Source organism: Astatotilapia calliptera, chromosome 6 (genome assembly GCF_900246225.1).
Source record: "Astatotilapia calliptera chromosome 6, fAstCal1.2, whole genome shotgun sequence".
In the NCBI taxonomy this organism is placed as follows: Eukaryota; Metazoa; Chordata; class Actinopteri; order Cichliformes; family Cichlidae; genus Astatotilapia; species Astatotilapia calliptera.
The window spans coordinates 18,100,590-18,122,737 of NC_039307.1; the positions used below are offsets into that span (position 1 = coordinate 18,100,590).

The following is a 22,148-nucleotide window of genomic DNA, read 5'->3' on the forward strand; positions in this document are numbered from 1 at the left end:
AAAAATGACAAACATTATTAGGCTCTGGAGAAATGAAAACAGTAGACAAGTATTTATTCCAAGAAAGTCACAAAAAGACATCTTATCAAAAAGTGTTTAATTGAACTTAACTGACAGCTTTCTAAGGAAGTCTTCATTGGGGACAAGAACAAATGGACAACATACAAACAACAGAAGAAGAGCAAATTCTGCTGATCATAGCGACTATACAGTGAAATCTTTGAGCCTGATTTACAGCAGTGCTCTGAAAGAAGGGGCAGAGAGAAAAATGAGGTGGTTAAAGACCAAATGATGTTTTGCCTGATCAGATGGAAAAGATGGGTTAGGAGAATGACCATTCCTCCTTCACCTCCTCCTTTGCTCCATTTATTCTGAAGTGATGGTGAGGGTGAATGACAGCAGGGTGGAGGAGAATGGAGACTGATGGAGAGGAGAGTGACAGGTCCATCTGTCACTCAGCCACTTTCTGGTTTTCTTGGTCTCTCGTTCATTTTCTCCCTTTCTGGTCAGCATGGAGACAAATGAAGGGATGAAAGATGGGAAGTGGTCATCGCTACTCCATGGCTTCCTGATTCTCTTGGTCTGCGCTGATCTCCTCGCTGGCCTCTTTGCCCTCCTTGCTCCTCTTGCTCTTCTTGTGTTTGTGCCGTCTGTGGCTGTCCCCCTCCTCACTGTCGTGCCTCCTCCTGCTACTGCTGCTAATGAAAGGTGAAGAGAACAGGAGAGAGAAAAAATGATCGGAAGAGAAGGGCAGGTGTAAGGAGATGGGAAGGAAGAGGAGGTGAAAAAGAGACACGGACAAAAAAAGGTTGAGATCAATACAGATGAAAGGTGAGAAGAAGAGAAATAGAGAAGAGAGGGCAAAGACAACGGAGAATGAAGAGAGGAACCGTGGGTTAGACAGGGCGGAGAGGTGGAAAGAAAATAAAGTATTAAAAACCTTCATATTTTCAGGGTTTGTCAGTTGAGCAATTTTGTTCCTCTGATATTTCGATCCTCATATCACACATATGACATTTTTAATGACGTCAGCAAATTGTCTGAAAATTCTTGGGGGGGATTGTTGTTGCTGTAAACTGTGACTTCAGTTTACAGCTGACTTTTTAATTGTTTAAAAACACTGAATCTCAACGTTTTAGAAGGACAGATCTCGATAAAACTAACACTTTGTGAGCTGCTACTGCTTTTAGTTTAAACTCTACTTTCATATGGAACAACTGAAAATTCGTAAAAGCTAAAATATTTCTGTTTAACTCACATGTTTACATTTCATTTCACAGCATAAGCTTAGCTCTAGAACACCAACGCTACGTGATTAAAAGTCCAATCATCTTGGAACCCTGTGTGTGTTGTCTACGCAATAACAGCCAATATTTTAGGGCTTCTGGTTTAGTTCAAGTTCAAGTTCAAGGTTCTTTATTTGTCACATGCATAGTTATACAAGTATAACACACAGTGAAATGTAGCCTGACACGCTCCTCGACATGTGCAAAAATTGGGGGGGGGGGGGGGGGGGGTGTAGAGGAAGAACATTATATATATATACAGACATATAGTGTATATACACTGGGTGAATGTGCAGTAGTAGCAGCAAGCAGGTGAATTCTGTACATTAATATGAATAGACATCTGACTTGTTGGTGTGTATCAGGACTAATACTTCCTGTTCCTCCCAGTGATCAGTGTTTAAGGATACAGATATTATTCATTAGTTCTAAAAATAAAAAATTGCAATAGAGTTTATTTAATGCAATCCCTTTTTTGCCTGCTCATATATGATTGCCTTGAACAGGAAACCACAGAACCTCCAGAATCAAAATTTGTTGTCTGCAGAAATGCATGAATATTTACATAAAGTATCCATTTATAGTATTCACAGGAGTTAAACTAAGCTAAACAGAGAGCAACTTTCATCAGCGTTAACTATGTGACAGGCTTTCACTTTTAAAAGACCAGAAAACTAACCAAATAAATAAAATGTTCCAGTTTGGCAAATAAACTAGTTACACAACAGGGGTGAAAGAAAAACTGTGTTCATTTACCTGCGTGAGGATTTGTGGCGCCCCTCTTCTTTCTCTCTGTGCCGCCTCTCTCTGTGTCTTTCTTCTTTCTCCCGGCTTGCACGGTCACGGTGGCGTTCTGCGTAACCACGCTCTTGATAATCACGGTACCGATACCGCTCCTCGTCGCTGTAGAAGACGAAAAGGAAAGAAGAATTTACTTCATTTACATATAAAACAACTCAGTCTCTGTTTAAAGCAGCGTCTTAACATCGATTCATCACTTTTCTTTTATTACTCTTAATTTGCTCGCGGTAACATTTGTGATGAGTTTGACGACCGCGTGACGACTATATGTATGATCACTGATACACCAATACCCACGAACAGCTGAAAAGAAACTGCTCAAATTATTTGTTTATCCCTTTCTGTGGCTTTACAGATGCCATTCAAATCCCCCAGCAGCCCATTCACTACTCTGTTTTTGTCCCGCTGGTGTACCTGGTGTAGCTCATAGCTGAAGGGCTGTGCTCCCTCTCTCGTTCCCGCTCATGTGTCCTCTCTCTGGGTCTTTCTCTGTCCTTGTCTCTTTTGTCATCTCGGCGGGAATAATAGTCCCAAGGTTTGGAGTTATCTATCATCGGAGGCCAAGGAGGAGGCACACCTCCAACCATGGGGGGAGGGTAAGCACCTGAAAACAAATAAGAGGGAAAGCTGGAGTTCATTTAAATAAAAATATGTAACGACAAATGGTGATGGTGCAAATGTATGCATCAACATGCATTTTCGTAACGTTTGCCACATCTGTCACTGACAGCACCAGATTACATTGGTCTGTACCTTGAGGAAACGGATACGGAGGAACAGAGCGTCCATCATAACCTCCTGGATGGCTGCTTCGAAAACACACAGAAACGAAACATTACTTCAGTGTGTATGTGTGTGCGCGTGTTGTCCTTTTCACTGACGCAACGATTACTGTTCATATAGTCATATAGCATCCAATGGCATTGTTATGTTTCATTATATAGTCATCATACCTTTTCTCAAGTTTTAGAACTGAATGAAAACACATTAAAAAACATGAGGCTGTGTTTCCTTAGACATTAACCCAAGGTTGCACAGCTTGAATAACTATGTGTGTGTGTTTAAACTTTGCACCAAAAAAAGAAAAAAAAGAAAGAAAAAGGCCAAAACAAACCTTTTATATAATACCTATACAGTGTCACTGAATTGCAGGTCAGTGCCCCAGTGCACGTTTGGGGTAGTACAAAGAAGTAAATGGACTTAAAGTGTGTGCACAGGTGTAAAATGCAGCTGAAAACACTTGTGAATACATGTCTATATTTATGTTATGTCAAGTTGTTTTCAAGCTATACATTATGTTGCAGCACTAGCTTTAAAAACATCCATATTTAAAGTGCTAGAGTTGGACTGCAACTGTGTGTATGTGTGTACAGACGCATTACCTGTCCATAGTGGGGATGATAGAAGGAGGAGGCCCACTAGTTGGTGGAGGAAAACTAGGAGGAGGGACAGTAATGGGCAACCCTACAAAGAAACAGAAGGAGTGAAGAGAGTAAACATGCTGAAAATATTGCATAACAATAATAATGATAATAATGATAATAACGATAAACAGTAAACTGAACTTACTGGGTGGGGGGATGAGTGGAGGTGCAGTACTGACGTTTGGTGGCGGAGGGAGAAATGGCGGTGGGGGAATGTTTGGAGGAAGTGGTCCGGGAGGGAAGAATGTGGGAATCTTAGCAGGAGCAGGTTCAGCCTCTGATGTCGAGTGCTCAGAGATCACCTGCACAACAACAGAGAGGTGAGGAGGAACACAGAGAGAGCAAACATCACACAGTTTTAATGTCTGTCGACATACTAAAAACAGCTGACTGATGCTATCAGAAGTTGAGTTTGCCATACTGTGTAACCACAAAGCCTTCTAAAATCCTGAGGCGTAACCCAGTGTACACCTCACTAGAAACATGTCAGGTGGACAAAGTGCCGAACTACTGTCAGTACTGTTGATTCCTCCCCTTTGCATTTCCAGTTACTTTTTCCCTGCTGTTTTTGAGTTCATCAGTGAGAGAATAACAATCATTGCTCAGTATAAGGAATACGATTCATAGAAGGACTCACAAATGTCAGCAAATTCCTAGAGGGAGATTGCTGAAACCATCCTAATGGATGTGAGGGAACATACAAAGAAGAAAAAATGTTTGCCTCTAAAAATGAAAAACAAAACCCACAACAAAGAGTGGGAATCCATGAAGGAAAAAAAGTCCAAGCATTTTATTTGTTTCTATCGGCTGGGTGTGCATATAAAACACTGGGGCGCGACCACAAGATAATTAACACACCAGCACGAGCATAAATGCCAACAACAATGCTGGCCACTTATGTAGGTTACATCATAAGCTACAAAAAGACTCCCCACAGAAATCTAAATCAGGCCTTATGTTCACTGTGAAAGACGCATAAACAAACTATAACTGGAGGTTTTTCTTGCGAGTTTCTGTTTTTGCTTGTACCTGAATATTGTTGCCCTCTAGATTATGTCGGCGACGACCCTCAACTCTGCTGATAGTTGCCAACTGTCCACCAATCACATCGATTGTGCCGCTCGATTTCCTAAAAAAAAAAAAAAGGACAATTTTTTAAAAATTTACATTATGGTACCGAGCAGGATCCAAAGAAAATGGGCTCAAGCTACTTTCAAATGTACTACAGTCAAAAATAATGAGCAAATAAATTACAAGCCAAATTCACCAAAAAGTGTCAGTTTCTGTCTGGTAATTTAGTAAACCAGGGGTACGTATGGTTATTTATGCTGTTTTACCAGCATACATAACGACAGTACTCATTAACTATGGCAAAAACAACAACACTGAGATAAAGGCTACTTACCATGAATACTCACACTTTCTTCTTAAATTTAGAGATAAACACTATTAATTTAATTTTTACGTTAAATTATAAGTAAATTTGAATTTGCCAAGAAGTGATGTAGGACTTTTAGAGCATTACAACACAACAAAATTTGGCACAATTATTGTTTTATTTCGATTATCTTGTTTTGATAAATCAGCAGAAGCCATCACTCTAACTGAAATTAAAATTCAATTAGCTGCAGAGCCACCATGACACCATCATATCTGCAACAATCAGCCAAAGTTTAGATCTAAAACAATTTGTAACTTTCTTTTTACGCTTGGTTAAATCAGCCTTTTGGGTCTCAGATAAAAACTATAACACCATTAAAGAACACACTTAAGAAAATAGCGGTTTAAAAAGAGAAGCCATCTTTAAATGGATTTTCCACCTATTTGTGTTGAAAGTATTTGTCATTTTTATTAGCTTTAACCTCCTAAGACCCGAACTCTTCCATGCATGCATTTTCAATTTCTCTTTGCTATTTGGGCTGATTGGGACCCGATGAATGTAAAACAAAGAATTACCTGATTTTTGTTTATGACAAAAATGAGATCCACAAATGAGGACACTTGTTTTAAATTTTGATAGAACAGTGGCAAGATAATGTCCCCGTAAGTGGATATCAGGCCCTTGTAGAGCACAATTTAGTATTTTTGTCTAGACAACCCAAAATGTGATGTCCACATACACCAGGTCCTAGGAGGTTTAGTTTAATTTTATATTTTAAAGTTAGTTTCTGATACTGTTACAATACAACTAAAATAAATATCATTATTAATGAAACTAATAACTTTTTTAATATGATATGAGAACCTCACATAGTTAACTGGCCTGCTGTTAGCATTTCTTCTCTTTTGCTTAAGCTGTAAAGCTGCAAAGACACATGCAAGTCAACTACACAAACAGAAAGAAACAAGAATGAAAATCAAGCTGTCTTTGAGGCTTCAAAAGCACCCAGAGAAGCCCATTCCTTAAACATCTATGCATTTCCCATCAGGCCCCCTTAACCTCAGAGGGACAAGGCCATGCCCACTTACGTATAATAAGACATGTCCTGAGGAGGCGGGCCAGTCCACTGAGGGGGAGAGATCCTACCATTTTGAGACAAAGGACAGGGGTAATGAGAGTAACACACATAATAAAAACCATGGGAAGGCGCCTCATTTTAACCACAGGCACACTGGTGATTATTCTGGAAGTGGCCCAGTGTGTTTGTGTCTCCTTATGACCCAAGATGGTGCCTGCGAATGTTGGATTTAAAAACTGTTAACACAATAAACTGATGAAATTTTAACTTTCTTGTACCAAAACCATCAACAATTTACTCCTCGTCCTTCCGTTAAAGATGGCCAGTTAACTGTATGTGGTTGTTTTAAGCATCTTCATCCAACCCTCCCTAGCCCCATAACTGGATTATGTATTTCACTGTGCGCTTAACCTCTACTGAAAAACTGTAAGTGTGTTTCTCTACCAAATATTAAACATGTGAATGTAGAGGCAGGAGTCTTACCTGGTGACCTGACTGACAGCAGACTTATACAAGCTGACAGGAGATGTGAAGTCTGGCTTTGAGGTGTGAACTGGCAAACTGGGTATGTCTTTTTCATTACCAGTTCTGCCCTGCTGAACCTGGAAAAGAGCCACACAAAAAAATTCATGCATCTTCTGAAGGAGAACAAGGGTGCTGATTTTAAAGTAGATACGGTCAAGCAATGGTCATGCAGCAGTACACGAAATTCTAAATTTGTCATCGTGGTTTTGAAGTCACTGTGTAGCTGCATGTTTTTGGAAACACATTGGCTATATTTTTTACAATTAAAATTCAGATGCTGGTAGATTTCCAGGAAAATACCTAGATACAAAAATAACATGACATAAATGTCTTTATTCTTTCCCCTGTAGGTCAACTGACATCAAAGCATGTCACTGACTCTGGTTGCTACCACATTGCTAATCGCTTCCTGTGTGAACACCCTGTAGAACCTGCCTCCTAAAAATGCAAGCCTTTACTCATTTAGCCACATTACCACATGCTCTGTGTTGGTGGTTAACTGAAGACAAAAGCTAAAACATGTAGTGAGGTCAGACAGCTTTCCCCTTTAAGTTACGTAGCCCTGTGACCTGTATGGAACAGCTATGAAACATTTAGCCGTTAGATCTGCTAACGTTTAGGCATTTACACGTTGTATAAAGTCAAATAAAATGCTCAAAAAGAAACTGAGGGTTGGTGGAAGCAGGAGCTGAAGTACAAAAACAAACAAAGACAGAGCCAGCAGTGGTGCAGTGATATCTTACAGTGATCTTGCTTGTCACTGAGCCAACTGTAGAGACCTCCAGGCCCATACGCAGCCTCTTCTGTTTTTCACAGTAAGCCTTCCATGTGTCTTCATTGAAGCCATAGTTGAAGTAGTCTGACAGATCGGCTCCTACATAGAAAAAAAACAAAAAAAACAAAAACATGCACATTTTATGAAATTCTGTAAAAAAATCAGATGTGCTCTGATTTTCTTTTTCTTTTCTTTTTTTTTTTTTACTGAGGAGCAAATATGGATTTACAGATTTAGCTAAGACTGGATCCACGATGTCAACCTTGCAATTTTCAAAAAGGAAGGAATAGCAACCAGTTTAAAAAATTAATACCATATTTCTGTTGACTAACAATTATGGACTATGGAATGGAATTAGAGACACATGGTCATATTTGTGTACTAAACAGCAAACATCGTGCAACTTACACACTGTAGTGTCTAAAATATTAAGAAAATCTCTACTACATTCTTGATGCAAAAGATAAAAGGAGCAGTGACTTCTGCTTGTCACAGACCGTGACATTAAGCAGATACAAAATGTAGACAATGGTCTGCAGAGCTGTGCATAGGACTAATGCACAACCACGCTAGTCATTTTAGGCTCTGATTAGAGGGTGTTAATGACCACAAAGCAAGAGTGCCTCCACCATGTAGCGTTTTGTTAAGGCTGGCAATACTTGGAAGACCAACCATGAGTCGTACAGCTACAGAAAGTGGAAAGATGATGGCTCCATAGACAAACACCACAGCAGGCTACTGTTTACAATCTTTTCATAGATTCACCTACAGAAATCTTGCAAGTTTTAATTCTTCTACCTAGATCTCGTAGACTCAATGTTTTCTTTCGGTCAGTTTAGCTGGAGCTGTTCTACTATAGAAGATTTTTTTGGGAAGGGGGAACACTAGAGTAAAAAAAAATAATAATAAATTGTGTGTTTGATTTCTAACACAATAAAAAGCATTTAAAAAGAGAGAGATCGGTAGTAAAAATGAAATCTGTAAGACATTTATTTTTTCTCCATATGATATAAAATGCTTATTTACTCACCTTTGGAGGCAGCCTCTGGCTTTTAAATATTTTGTCTATAAAAGCAAAGACACAGACACAAGCACACACGCACCTGGTTTCCTCCATGGTTTCTCTTCAAAAGACTCCATGTCCACCTCTAGCACTGGAACACCGTTAATGTTTCCAGGTGCATCGAGATCCACTCCCTTCAGCTTTGCGGAAACTGAAAATAAACAATACAACAAGTTACAAGATGACATTACAGTAATGAAACAGGCAAACTGTCTTTATTGTATGTTTTTATTCAGGAAAAAAGAGATTAAGCCAGTAGAGAACGACACCTTGTCCATAAGGTCTGGAGCCTGTTGATTTGATGTTGAGGTTGACAGGTGGGGCTCCATAAGTTCTGGGAGGAAAGCAACAGTATTAAGACTCTGAATGAAACATCCCAACATAAACTTCAAATTACAATTACCATATTCACATTACCCTTTCAGTTTTTCAGCAAATTCATTTATTTAGCTGTTGATAGCTCACTTGAACTTATGTGTTCACTGAAGCATCCTGTTTTATAAGTGGATCAAAAAGTCCATTAACTCCGTCATGTCAAAGCATTAAGAAGCTTGTAGTACAAACAGCTAGTGTTGACTCACTCATTAGGATCCCATATCAAGTCATTATGACATTTGAGATTCTTCCTGGCAGATCCTCTCAGGAGGAGCTTACAGATCTCTTCACAAATGTTCAATTGGGATCTCTGTTTATTTCAGAGACTCAAGGACAGTCAGAATTTTCCTGAAGCGACTCCACGTTCGTAGTTTCCTTACATTTACTGTGGCACTGATAGTCTAAAGTTGCTGCATTGTGAGGTTTGCTTCGAGGTTCTTTTTGAAATATTTATTTGTTAAATTCTAAATAGTTTTCCTGCTCCTGAGAAGCACCCCACAGAGGACGATGCTGACACCACCACGCTACATCACAAGGAAGGTACAAGCAAGGTGATGAGCCATCTCCGAATCAGAAACCTCACCCAGCAGCTTTTATATAAACCAGCCACAAACTGTAAAAATATGTACAACAACACAATTTGCCTCAAACGTACGTGTACTGTGGCGCTCCGGTTTTTATGTCTCCAATCGTGACACGGACATCATCGTCGTCATCATCGCTGTCGCTGTCGCTCTCCACATCCTCGCCTGCAGCCTCACCTGTGGCCTGAAAATCCAGAAGTAAAAACAACACAAGAAACATTCATTGAGTTGGAAATAAGTTTGTAATAAAAACAAACAAAAATTATTGAAACTGTGTATGTAAGCTACACACCTCAGAGGCAACTCCATTTCCTGTAGCGTGCGCAGCAGCATCATCTGTTGAAGCATCAGCAGGGGCACTGAAAAAAAACATTAGACACAACAGACCAAATATAAAATTTATTCTCAGTCCAAAGTTTCTGGGTCCAAAATCTCACAAAGTTTTTCACCTGGGTGGAGATCAGGGGCCCGTTCTTCGTACGTCGCTTACTACATCCAAGATCAAATGACACATCCAAGATCAAATCATCGCGCTAACCGTGAGCTCGCTAATCCGGTTCCCCGAACACACCTGCTGTTGACGATTACTACAGCTGGACGCAGGAATGTGACATCACTGGGTGTCGTAAAAGGGGCTACGCATCGATAGTAGAAACATTGATCGGCAACCCGCTGATTGGTCGGCGAAAATGTCGAAGGGGCGTGCTCGGTATTTTCCGGCAGCAGAGCAAGAACTCATGAGTGAGGGATTTCAGGAGTTTCAGAGTTTAATTAAAACGCAAGAGAACACTGCAAAGGCTGCAAAAGCAAGGAGAGAGGGCTGGCAGAAAGTTGCTGACAAATCAAACTCGTAGGTAATTTAATAATAACTAGAAAAATTTGCATTTCCTGCGAAAATGCAGTGTGGATGCTTAAAGCTGAAGCTGTATGCAAAAAGTAGCTGAAAAAGCTGAAAAGTTGCAGAAATTGTAAAAACTTTGCAGAAGCAAAAGAAGTTTGCTAAAATGGAATAACTTAGCAGAACTGCAATATCTTAGAGGAAACATAATACTTGGCAGAAATACAATAGCATAGCAGAATTTAGCAGAAATATTGTAACTTACCAGAAACATGATAACTTCTCAAAAATACAAGAATTTAGGAGAAATAGTATAAGATAACAGAAAGAATATATTTAGCCAAAAATACTTAAACATTACAGAAACACTATGATTTAGAAAAATAGTACAACAGAGCAGAAATATTGTGATTTACCAGAGACACTGTGATGAACTATGAATATTGTAATTTTAAATTGAGACTATGTTTTAGCACAAATATTATAATTTGGCAGAAATACTATAATTTAGCAGAAATACTATATTAAGAACAAATCCTATAAAAAGCAGAAATGGTATGATTTAGCAGAAATACTGTATTTAGCACAAGTACCGAAAAGTACCAGAAATACTATGATTTAGCAGAATAGTAATAACTTATTGAAACACAAATGCACAGAGGGACACACAAACACAGGCTCTAATCCAGTCAACCAGTTTAACTATGTTCAATTTAAATCCTACAATGACATGCTGTCAAATAAGGGCAGGGTCCTCTCTCTCCCACTAAACACACACACACACACACACACACACACACACACACACACACACACACACACACACACACACACACACACACACACACACAGGGAGAGAAGACTAAGTTTCTAGGTCAGCCTGGGAGCTGCTGAATTTGAATCCACCAATCAGAGAGGCTGTTTACGTTTTCCCGCCAAAACAGGTGCATCTGTTTACACACGCAGCAGCACAGAGAGGCACAGGATTATTGCAGCCTATTTCTCATAGTGAGGACTCCCCTCAAACAAATGACCATAATTTCCTAACCGTAGGGGCTAGAGCGGTCATTCTTACACTGTTTTGTTCAGAAGAGATGGGGGAATCTTCCAGTGTTAACAATTTATCATTAAAATGTGAATTTTTAGAGATATATGACATGGATGACTTGTTGACTTAGAAGCCACGAATTCCCCAATATGCAAATTTGAATGCCTGAGACCACATATGTGATTGGCTGGCTGGGAAGCCGTGCAGGCCCTGATTTGTGGATTTGAATTCCTCAGCCCTCAGATATGATTGGCTGGCTTAGAAGCCACGAAGGCCCCAATATGCAAATTTGAATGCCTCAGGACACTTATTTGATTGGCTGGGAAACTGTGCAGGCCCTGATTTGAAAATTTGAATGTCTCAGTCCTCACAGAGGATTGGCTGCCTGGGGACCTGGCAGAAATATATAGAAATACTATTATTAAGCATAAATACTACATTTAGTAGAAATACTATGTTTTAGCACAAATATTATAAAAAGAAGAAAAACTATAATTTAGCAGAAATACTATATTAAGCACAAATCCTATGAAAAGCAGAAACAGTATGATTTAGCAGAAATACTGTATTTAGCACAAGTACCGAAAAGTACCAGAAATACTATGATTTAGCAGAATAGTAATAACTTATTGAAACACAAATGCACAGAGGGACACACAAACACAGGCTCTAATCCAGTCAACCAGTCTAACTATGTTCAATTTAAATCCTACAATGACATGCTCTCAAATAAACGCAGAGTCCTCTCTCTCCCCCTCAACACACACACACACACACACACACACACACACACACACACACACACACACACACACACACACACACACACACACACAGGGAGAGAGGACTAAGTTTCTAGGTCAGCCTGGGAGCTGCTGAATTTGAATCCACCAATCAGAGAGGCTGTTTACGTTTTCCCGCCAAAACAGGTGCATCTTTTTACACACGCAGCACAGAGACATAGACCTGCTTCTTTCAGTTTATTTCACATAGTGAGGATTCCCCTCAAACAAATGACCATAATTTCCTAACCATAGGGGCTAGAGCGGTCATTCTTACACCGTTTTGTTCAGAAGAGATGGGGGAATCTTCAAGTGTTGACAATTTATCATTAAAATATGAATTTTTAGAGATATATGACATGGATGACTTGTTGACTTAGAAGCCACGAATTCCCCAATATGCAAATTTGAATACCTGGAGCCCACATACATGATTGGCTGGCTGGGAAGCTGTGCAGGCCCTGATTTGTGGATTTGAATTCCTCAGCCCTCAGATATGATTGGCTGGCTTAGAAGCCATGAAGGCCCCAATATGCAAATTTGAATGCCTCAGGACACTTATTTGATTGGCTGGGAAACTGTGCAGGCCCTGATTTGAAAATTTGAATGTCTCAGTCCTCACAGAGGATTGGCTGCCTGGGGACCTGGCAGAAATATATAGAAATACTATTATTAAGCATAAATACTACATTTAGTAGAAATATTATGTTTTAGCACAAATACTATAAAAAGCAGAAATACTATAATTTAGCAGAAATACTATATTAAGCACAAATCCTATAAAAAGCAGAAATAGGATGATTAAGCATAAACACTACATTTAGTAGAAATACTATGTTTGAGCAAAAATCCTATAAAAAGCAGAAATACTATATTAGGCACAAATCCCATAAAAAGCAGAAATAGTATGATTAAGCATAAATACTACATTTAGTAGAAATACTATGTTTTAGCACAAATAGTATAAAAAGCAGAAATATTGTAATTTAGCAGAAATACTATATTAGGCACAAATCTTATAAAATAGCAGAAATAGTATTATTTAGCACAATAGTAATAAGTTAAACAGAAAAATTGGAAAAGCAAAATGGACAGCTGAAAAAATGCTGAACATGCTGAGGGTCCCTCAAATATACTTGTTAAATGAAAAAATCAGCAAAAAAATGCACAGGGAGAGAGAAGTAAGTTTCTAGGTCAGCCTGGGAGCTGCTGAATTTGAATCCACCAATCAGAGAGCCTGTGTACTTTTTCCCGCCAAAACATGTGCCTCTTTTTACACACGCAGCACAGAGAGGCACAGGATTATTGCAGCCTATTTCTCATAGTGAGGACTCCCCTCAAACAAATGAAAATAATTTCCTAACCGTAGGGGCTAGAGCGGTCATTCTTACACCGTTTTGTTCAGAAGACATGGGGGAATCTTCCAGTGTTTACAATTTATCATTAAAATATGAATTATTAAAGATATTTGACTTCTAATGCACCATAACTGAGTAGAGCGAAGCAAAAACTGCCTTGACTTGCCCTCAAACAACGCTTTCTAACTCTAAATCTATTTGGAGTATCGATATCATTCTTTCACCGTAAGAGACAGCAGGGTTTGGTGAACAATCATGGAAATTTTCAGGTCTCTGTGGAAATCCAACAAAAAGTTATGACGAGAGAAAAAAGTGGTTCATTTCCACAGTTTGAAATCTGAAGAAATCTGAGCGAAGGACAAATTTCCTACCCTCAAACAAGTCCAACTCATTTCAGAACGGTAATAGGTGAGAAAATAATTCTTGAATTGTGAGCGTCACGAGTGTCTGAAGATATACCGGGACAAGCCTCATGTCTTAACTTTGCTTCGTTAAGGAGATATGACGATTCGAATATGCCTCTCATTACAGAAATGCAGCGGTGATTTTGAACAAACTCTCCATTGACTTTATATGGAGAGTTTTCTGACCTTGTGTTAGTCTGAGGAGATTTGCGAAAGTTCTATGAATACCACAACAATGATAGTGACATTTTCTGAAAGCCAGCAAAAATACCTACGTTTTGATGTATAATTTGTGGAAGTTGAGTGAAAATTGAGCAAGTAGCAGGAAGTTGTTCGGACATGAAGTGAAAATTGCAAAACCTTCAGTGGCACACTGGAAGCCAAGAGCATAGCAACCATAACAACACATGTATTTTGTGAAAAATCACAATTTTGCAACTCAAAACTTTAAGAGGCATAAAAGTAAAACAGTAAAAGATTTGAAAAAGCTGATTCATACCTGAATAGCCCAATAATTTGTGAACATTTTAAAATTTGAATGGTTGTTCTAGGTGAAAGTATGAGGAAGTAGTTAAGTTTCAAAAACAAGCAAATTTTAGCAGAATTGCTGAAGTTTCCCATTCATTTCAATGGGACAAATTAAAGGAAAAAAGCTTAATATTTTAAAAAGTATAATAGCAAAAAATAGCAAAAGTCATAGCCGGAAAGAGCAAAAATAGCAGAATAGTTTAAAATTTGAACGGTGAAAATCGGCTGAAAATTGTGGAAGTAGTTTAACGGCGAAAAGTGTACGGAAGCAACTTGAAGAATAATAATAATAAAGAATAAAGAGAAACAGGAACTCAATAGTGTGGATGCTTAAAGCATCCACACAATAATAATAATGGATTGGGTTTATATAGCGCTTTCCAAGGCACCCAAAGCGCTTTACGATACCACTATTCATTCACTCCCACATTCACACACTGGTGGAGGCAGCTACGGTTGTAGCCAGGCTGCCATATCGCGCCATCGGCCCCTCTGGCCAACACCAGTAGGCGGTAGGGTAGATCTATCATATGACACTATATTGTCCAATATCATATGGCATTATATTATATTATAATATGTTATATTATATCCCCTTTCACATTAGAGCCACAACAGGACCCACAAGAACATGGGAACAAGTAAAAGTGGAATACAGGAGTATTCTACAGAATGGTAATATTTATCTCTTAGATTGCTTTGCGTCTCTTGGCAAGGTAATACTGGCCTGTAATACTCTGTTAGTTTGTTCATAACAGCAACCAAGAAAAGGGCAGAGGAAAAAAAGACAGGTGGTGGTCCTGCACCCCCTCGTCAACAAGTTGGTTAAGTAAATAATACCCTCACGGGAATATCGATATCTCTCTATGAGCACACTGTCGCGCTGAGCTAAAGGATCCTGTCTGTCCCGCAATATATGCTGAATTCTGAGGACTCTCCTTATCAATCTTGCACCTTCCGCAATGGGTTGGTCGCGTATACGGACAGGACATGGCTGCGACAGGCTTCCCAAATCCACCTTCGCTTTTATAGCCGTGGTCTCTCATCTTGATTACACGAAGTAATTTACAATTACTACTCTGAAATATGAATTACATCTGTAATAATCACATACATGTAATAGAATGTTAATAGTACATTTCCCTTTTTTAGGAAATGACCTGTATGTATCTGTGTGACATCAATAAAAGGATCAAGTGCTGCATTATCTTTAGTTACATTGATAATATTTATTTATGGTGAAACAGTGGAAAAATATCGCTGTTGCTTTCGTATAAATGAAGCGGACATACCTGCGTGGCCGCGATCTAATCCTGTTTACATAAAGTAAACCTGCTCCCGAGCAGGTTTACGCTTACGGCTCTGTTGCTATGACAGCAAGTCCCAGATGAGCTTCGGGGAACCGACTGATCCAGGATCACGCGAAATCGTCAACAATCTAATCCGGCTAACCTACTTAGCGAGGTACGAAGAACGGGCCCCTGGTGACTGTGAAGGCCACAACACCTGATTTACATCATTTTCATACTCTTTAAACTATTCAGTCATCAGAGTACTGACATCCTAACAGAGGCCATTCTAATAAGGAAGAAATTTTTAATCAAAGGATAACTTATTATCACTATACTATACACTATATTTACTTGCAGTGACCCTTATCTTAAAGAAAACAAGTATTAGAAAAACAAAACATGCCACCAAAATGTCACTTAAAACAAAGCTGCCACAGCATGACCTCACTGTAGAGTTCAAGGTGTTACATTTTGTCCTATTATCCATCTGTATGTAAAAAAGAAAAAAAAAAATAGGAGAAAATTGTTTCAAAAGACTATTCGTTTGTTTTTAAGTCTCCCTTAGTAGCTTTTAATTAAACTAGATATGTACACATACTCATGTGATCTGCTGCCTTTTTTGTTTTGGCTTTTTTTAATATGTTTAACCACTTTTGTTATTCAAATTTAAGCACATAATGTAACTGTAAGATGTCTGTATGTTAGGTGGAGCCCAAGTGATGATATAGCAGTAAGCCAAAATTATTTTTGGCCTGTCACAGATATGTTCGATAAATCTGTCTAAGGCTGGGTATAATTTAATAATGGTGTCATTATAAAGCATTCACTATGAGCCAGAGGTACCTTTACTAAACAAGATTAGATTAAATTACACTAATTTTATTCTTTGTGCTGCTGCTGTAACAGAGTTTCCCCCTGTAGGATCAATGAATCTATGACAGCAGCAATAGTGCCATCAGCATCTGCAGCACATGTAGCAGAGTATAAATGAAGAGATGATGTGTAGCTTTAACGACTGACAAACAACATCCTCATAATTTTCTCTTTTCAATAATATTCTAACATACTAGATGTAAAGCAATCTAATCAGCCAATCACATAGCAGTAAATGCATCTAGCATGTGATTTTAGTTTGGGAGCATGACATGGCTGATTTCAGAAATCCACTGGGATTTTCCCATACAACCATTTCTAGGGTTTACAGAGAATGGACTTGGGAAAATAAAGAAAGAAAAACTATCCAGTTCTCTCAATGCCAAAGGTCAAAGGTAAATGGTCAGGTTGATTCAAGCTGAGGACAGCAGCAGTAGATCATATAACCAAATAACCAACCAAAGAATTGGTTTCTGCTGCAACATTCAGATGGTAGGCACGAATATCATGACAGCATTGACAAATCCTGCCTTGTAGCTGCCACTTAGCATTGTTAGTGATGTAATGGAGTGGGAGATATTTTTAGTTTGGCTCCCATAACACCAACTGAGCATTATTTAAACACCATATCCTACCTGAGGTTCTCAGGTAGGATACAGCCTACCTATATCTCATCAGATTCTCATGGATGTACAGCGATTCATCAGTAACAACTGTGTGATGTCATGAAGTCAACATGGACCAAAATCTCAGATGAAATCATCCATCACTTTGCTGAATCTACGCCACAAAGAATTAAAGCAGTTCTGACAGCAAAAGGCGGTCCAACCCAGTTACTTGCAAGGTGCAGCTAATAAAGTGACCTCTGAGTGTCTATTAATAGTGCCTTTTGTCCCTCCCCAGGGATACAGCATCAGCTGAAATCCACCTCAATAAATCTAAAAATTATTAAAAATTTAAATACTCCTAGAGTTCGTGAGAAGTGATAGCTGTACTGAACTATATTACCTTTGCTAGTTACTTTGCCAACGCTCGTTGACCCTGAAATGTGTTGCACACAGAGGGTTTTTGTTTTAAATCCAGGCTAAGATTGAATTATAGTTACCTGACAGCAGCGTTCAGCTTGGCTTCCTCATCCTCGTCTTTGCTCTCCGACTCATCTGGAATAGAAATTAAAAGCAACTGAGTTCATTTATCGTTATCTAATATATATTTAACTAAAGTTTTGTTTTAAAACTAACAAGGTGAGCTGCAGAAAATACATACGCCACTTCATAGTCCAGTTAAAAGTTATAACAAGCCAGAGTAACACTCAAATGATTTGACTCGAGCGGTGCAGCCACAACAGGCCGACCAAAAACCCGCTGCTAGCTTAGCTTCCAGGCTAACGCTCGTGATTAACGAGATAGCGCACAGTGATATCTGTTGGTTAGCAGTTAATTAGGAACATAGCGAGAGAGATCGTGTTCCACGTCTCTGTCGGTTCGAAGGAACCGTTTCTGCGGACGTCAGGTGGTTGTTTTTACCTCCATACAGCCATTCCTCCTCCTCGTCTCCGGCGCTGGCATCAGTGGTGGCTGTTTTGTCCGCTTCCTCCGCAGACATGTTCAACTTACACGGAGAGCTAAACCAGCAGCGGCTTCAACAGCTACAAGCTTCAATAAAGCTCACAGGTCCAAAAATAACAGTACAACTTCTCCCTTTATCGGGGAAACGTGGTTATGTACATAAATTATGTCTTCATAGGTTCATTTCCAACCTTTGCGAGTCGGAGTGAACCCGGAAGAGATTGGTGGCACCCCGCTAATGTCAAGAGTGATAGGAGAAAACACAGCGCCCCCAGCGGGCAGAATAAAGGGTCCTTTTTTTATGTCGCTTTTTTTTTTAATACGTGAACAGTGAAAGAAAATCTAAAATTCAGTAACAGGAATGATGGCGGTTTAACTTTCAGGAGAATTAAATAAAACGTTATTTTGTGCTGTGACAATTAGTTCGATTATTTTTCAAAGTAACCACCAAATGTATGACCAAAAGTGCTTCTTCAATCTCTTTTCCAGCTCTGCTTTTCTTTTAGGAGAAAGTGAAACTTTGCTATGATAAACTTTATTACTCAGTACAACCTGAAGGGCATTTAAAGCTCTTCTGCAGATGTTGGCTGCCTTTTTATTCTGTTCTCCGAGGTTTGGGTTCTGGGGAGGCCAATCCATGACTGATCATGATCCTTCTGTGTTTTTGAATCCAGGTATACTGTTACTGCGTTGGCACTGTACTTGGGAGCATCGTTATTATGAGAAATGAAGCCGATGCCAGTCAGACAGACAGAGCCTCCATCATGTTTTATAGTTGGCCCTAGAGACTCACTGCTGTACGCTCTCTCCTGACCTCCTCTGTACATAGTGAGAATTCCAATCAAAATTTTCAAATTTGGATTCATCACTCCAAAAGATCTGTTGCCACTAATTTTCAGTCCAGTTCTCATGTAATCTGGCATACCCCAGCCTTTTGTCCCTGTTTCTCTTCCCTTCCTTCACTAAGAAAGGCTTCTTGCTATCCGCCCTTCCACTGAGAACATTTCTGAAGAGGCCAGATGCAACTCTTAGCTCCTGGGTCTGTTCTTTGTGAGATTTTCTTCTAGTTCTTAAGGACATGGCGTTCGGATACTGTTCATCTGCTGTAGAGAGTTTTTTAGGCCTGCCACTTATTCCACTTATTATTTTTTTTCTGTTTTATTCCAGTTTCCTCAAATGGTTTTAATGGATACCCTGCACATATCCTGAGTTATGTCAAGTTTTTCGCTCCGCAGTCTAGACTCTCGTGGTGGTGAAGATAAGATGGAGGCTTGGATGAGTGGTTTGCATGAGGTGGAATTGGGGAGGAGGTGGGTTGCATGAAGGAGTCTGCAAGGAAGAATGAAAGATGCCCAGTGCGATGTAAAGTACATAGAGTGGAGGCTGATTGGTAGAAAGATGACTGGACTAAAGCAATGATGTCAGCATTGAGTTTTACAGCGTGGGAAAATGGAAGTGATGTAAAGAATAGACTGACAGCCAACCACGTAGGAAAGCAGACAGATGAGTCAATACTAATCTTCCTTATTGAACTTACATACTTGCGCTTCATAAATGGGAACAAATTTTGTGGTTTTTGACAGGCTTCAAGTTACCAAAGTGCCAAAGCATACGGCTTATTATCTGATCTTAGCTTCTCTGTGAAGATTTCGTTATGTGTTGACAACACATTTACCTGATAAAGGTCAGACACAAAGACTGGACTGAATATTGGTGAAAAAGCAGCCAATGTCCACAGAACCCCCCCCCCCCCCCCCCCGGAAAGCGCAGTGGTGAACAAAAATATTGAACAACACCACTTTAAAGAATAAGAAGAAAGTCTGGCACCTTGGAAGCAAACATTTACAAAACTTGGGTTGGCATAAGACTTGTGCAATGTGCTTTACATTTTTCATCTTATTAAAGAAAGTATAAGTGTTGTTATTGATTGAAACCCTGGTAGCAAATTTTCTCATATTCCTATCTCCACAAGCATTGGGGAAAATGAAGCCCCTCAGGGCCTCACCACATGCGAAGCATAGCAGAGCAGGATAAGCACATGTCCAGATGATTTAAAAAAAACACTGTGTACTCCATTTAGCTGAGCGAGTTTCAAGCTCCTTGTCCTGCACGAAGGCTCAGTGTCACGTCTTACCATGGTGCTTTCATCGTTCATTAAATTAGCTCCCCCCTGCACTTATGCTGTAAATGATCAAAGTGCCTGATCTGTTTAAGAAAGTTGTGTCTGAGTCTGAAGGCAGTACAGCCAATGGCCTGGGGCACACACTGTACCTCATGTAAAAGGCCATGTAGACGCTTCAGCCTCCCATTTGTTTGCATTACCGCCTGGTAAATTGACATAAATAAATCTACTTTTGTTTTTAGTATATCATGGGATGCCACACTTAATATAGTGTAATGTGTTTTCAGCTGAACTATTCAGTCCTTCGAAATGTTTTGATGTTTCTCATAATCTGTTGGCTTCTGTCTATCCATGGAAAAATGTGTAGCCAGAGATAAAGGTGGTACTGGCTTCCACTGAAATATGTTTAGACCTTTATTATTTTGAAGATTTGAATATATAAGCCAACTAATGTATTACACAGTTTTATTATAAATAAAGTTATACACTTCTAAGGATACCTTTTACCTACAAAAAGCCAGGTAAGCACCCCTGAATATATTTTACAAAAGTGCATGGACATGTAGATATTCTTTGTGAAGATGAGCACTCTTCCATTTGTAGAACAGCCTCCACTCTTTTGGAAATGTTTCTGCAAGACTGTAGAATCTCACTGCAGGAGTTTGCTTCCATTCAGACATTCAGCAAGGCTGAATGTTCAGCTTATACTACTTGGATATGCTGCAAAAATGAATAAAGATAGCAGCTATACCAAAGTATTTCAAAGACTATTCTGGACAGTAAGTTGTTCATGCATTTCCCTGCATCTAGCTGGCTTTGATAGGAGTGAAACTTCACTGGACAAGGTAATCATAAAAAACTAAAACACAAAGAAGTTGTGAGGGCAAAATTGCAGCTTTTCCAAGGACAATGCTAGTTTTACAGCTAAGCCATCTCTGGAACAGCAGTAGAAGCAACTAAGTACATTTCCTTATGCAGACTACTTCAATAAAGCACAATTTTAACGTTATTATTTCTTAGTTTTGGACTATTTTATCTGTATTCTTTATTTTTTGGTTTATAGCAAGTAAGTTGTTACTAATGCAAATTATAAGCAATAAATAAATGATGTTAAACAATGTTATGTGTAAGCCAGAGGTTCTAAAAACACAAGAGCTATTCACCAAAGCCAATGTACTATATTGTAATTTTAAGAAAAGTAAACCAGATTCACAACAAAATTTATTGAGGTATTTCTCTGGTCGCTATCCACTTCTCCACCAGGTTTCATGAAGTTCAGCTGGGTGGTTTTTGTGTAATTTTGCCGACAAACAAATGTCACTAGAAACATACCTCCACATCAGCTCCTTCCTTAGAAAAGGAATAAAGACTTAAACTTTGCCTCTCTCAAAGAGCTTTTATAAGTTTATAACCTCAAGAAGCAGCTGCAGACTCATCAGCAGCAAAATGACTTCTCATGATTGCTGTTGTGGTTGTTTGCACAAGAAGTTGCCTGCTAATGCAAAGAAAACTCTTAATGCATTTATGGCCTCTGACCAGTTAAGTGGAGCCACTTTAGCTTTGTCAGTAAAGGACAAGGAAATCTGTGGATTCTCTCACTCTCCCTCAGTTTTTACAGTGGAAATTACACAGAGGCGTGGCCTGAGTTCTGACACTCACTGGTTTATCTGAGGCTGAAATGAAATTAATTTTTATGTAGTGCGTGCTCTCTCTCACAGGGAGAGTGAAAAATGGGATGGTAACACTATAGTTGTGATTATATTGATTTTTTTCCCCCCATACCGTATGTGAGAACCACACAGGGGTTCATATCACGGGAATCTACTGTATCACATCATATGTGTGGGCTTTTGTGTGGCTCCCCCAAGTTTACGGTGTATTCACACACACACCACACAAACACACACACACACACACGTACAGGGACTAATGGTCTCAAACTTAAACTGATCATGGAAATTGCATTTATTTCATTCACTCTCTCTCCCTCTCACGCGTCTCTCTTCCAGTCTGTTACTCCTCTGTGTTTTCTGATCACATTCC

The 22,148-nt window shown here is 39.2% G+C and overlaps 1 protein-coding gene across 4 annotated transcripts; it reads right to left on the reverse strand.

The window, feature by feature from the left end:
* Positions 1-82: 82 nt before the first annotated feature.
* fip1l1b (FIP1 like 1b (S. cerevisiae)) lies at positions 83-18,238 on the reverse strand. 4 transcript variants are annotated; one of them, XM_026170755.1, is made up of 16 exons: positions 17,942-18,238; positions 17,521-17,575; positions 9,585-9,651; positions 9,364-9,476; positions 8,603-8,667; positions 8,374-8,484; positions 7,239-7,369; positions 6,454-6,572; positions 5,981-6,034; positions 4,541-4,640; positions 3,657-3,813; positions 3,470-3,551; positions 2,841-2,893; positions 2,502-2,691; positions 2,043-2,189; positions 83-698 (listed from the first exon to the last, which is right to left on the reverse strand). In XM_026170755.1, exons 1-16 carry the CDS (start codon positions 18,018-18,020, stop codon positions 554-556), a joined length of 1,668 nt encoding a protein of 555 aa, XP_026026540.1. In that variant the 5' UTR covers positions 18,021-18,238; the 3' UTR covers positions 83-553. The 4 variants fall into 4 exon arrangements, with proteins under 4 accessions (XP_026026540.1, XP_026026542.1, XP_026026539.1 ...); XM_026170757.1 differs by having other exon boundaries at positions 83-695; positions 2,841-2,896; XM_026170754.1 differs by having other exon boundaries at positions 2,841-2,896.
* Positions 18,239-22,148: the final 3,910 nt, after the last annotated feature.

What these genes read in the sequence shown, in the direction of transcription:
- fip1l1b (XM_026170754.1), bottom strand. Translation starts at nt 18,020, where the DNA reads ATGTCTGCGGAGGAAGCGGACAAAACAGCCACCACTGATGCCAGCGCC. An exon ending in GGAGGAATGGCTGTATGGAG is followed by an intron (nt 17,576 to 17,941) that starts GTAAAAACAACC and finishes TTTCTATTCCAG; the next exon opens with ATGAGTCGGAGAGCAAAGAC. An exon ending in GCTGTCAGTCAGGTCACCAG is followed by an intron (nt 6,035 to 6,453) that starts GTAAGACTCCTG and finishes TCAAAATGGTAG; the next exon opens with GATCTCTCCCCCTCAGTGGA.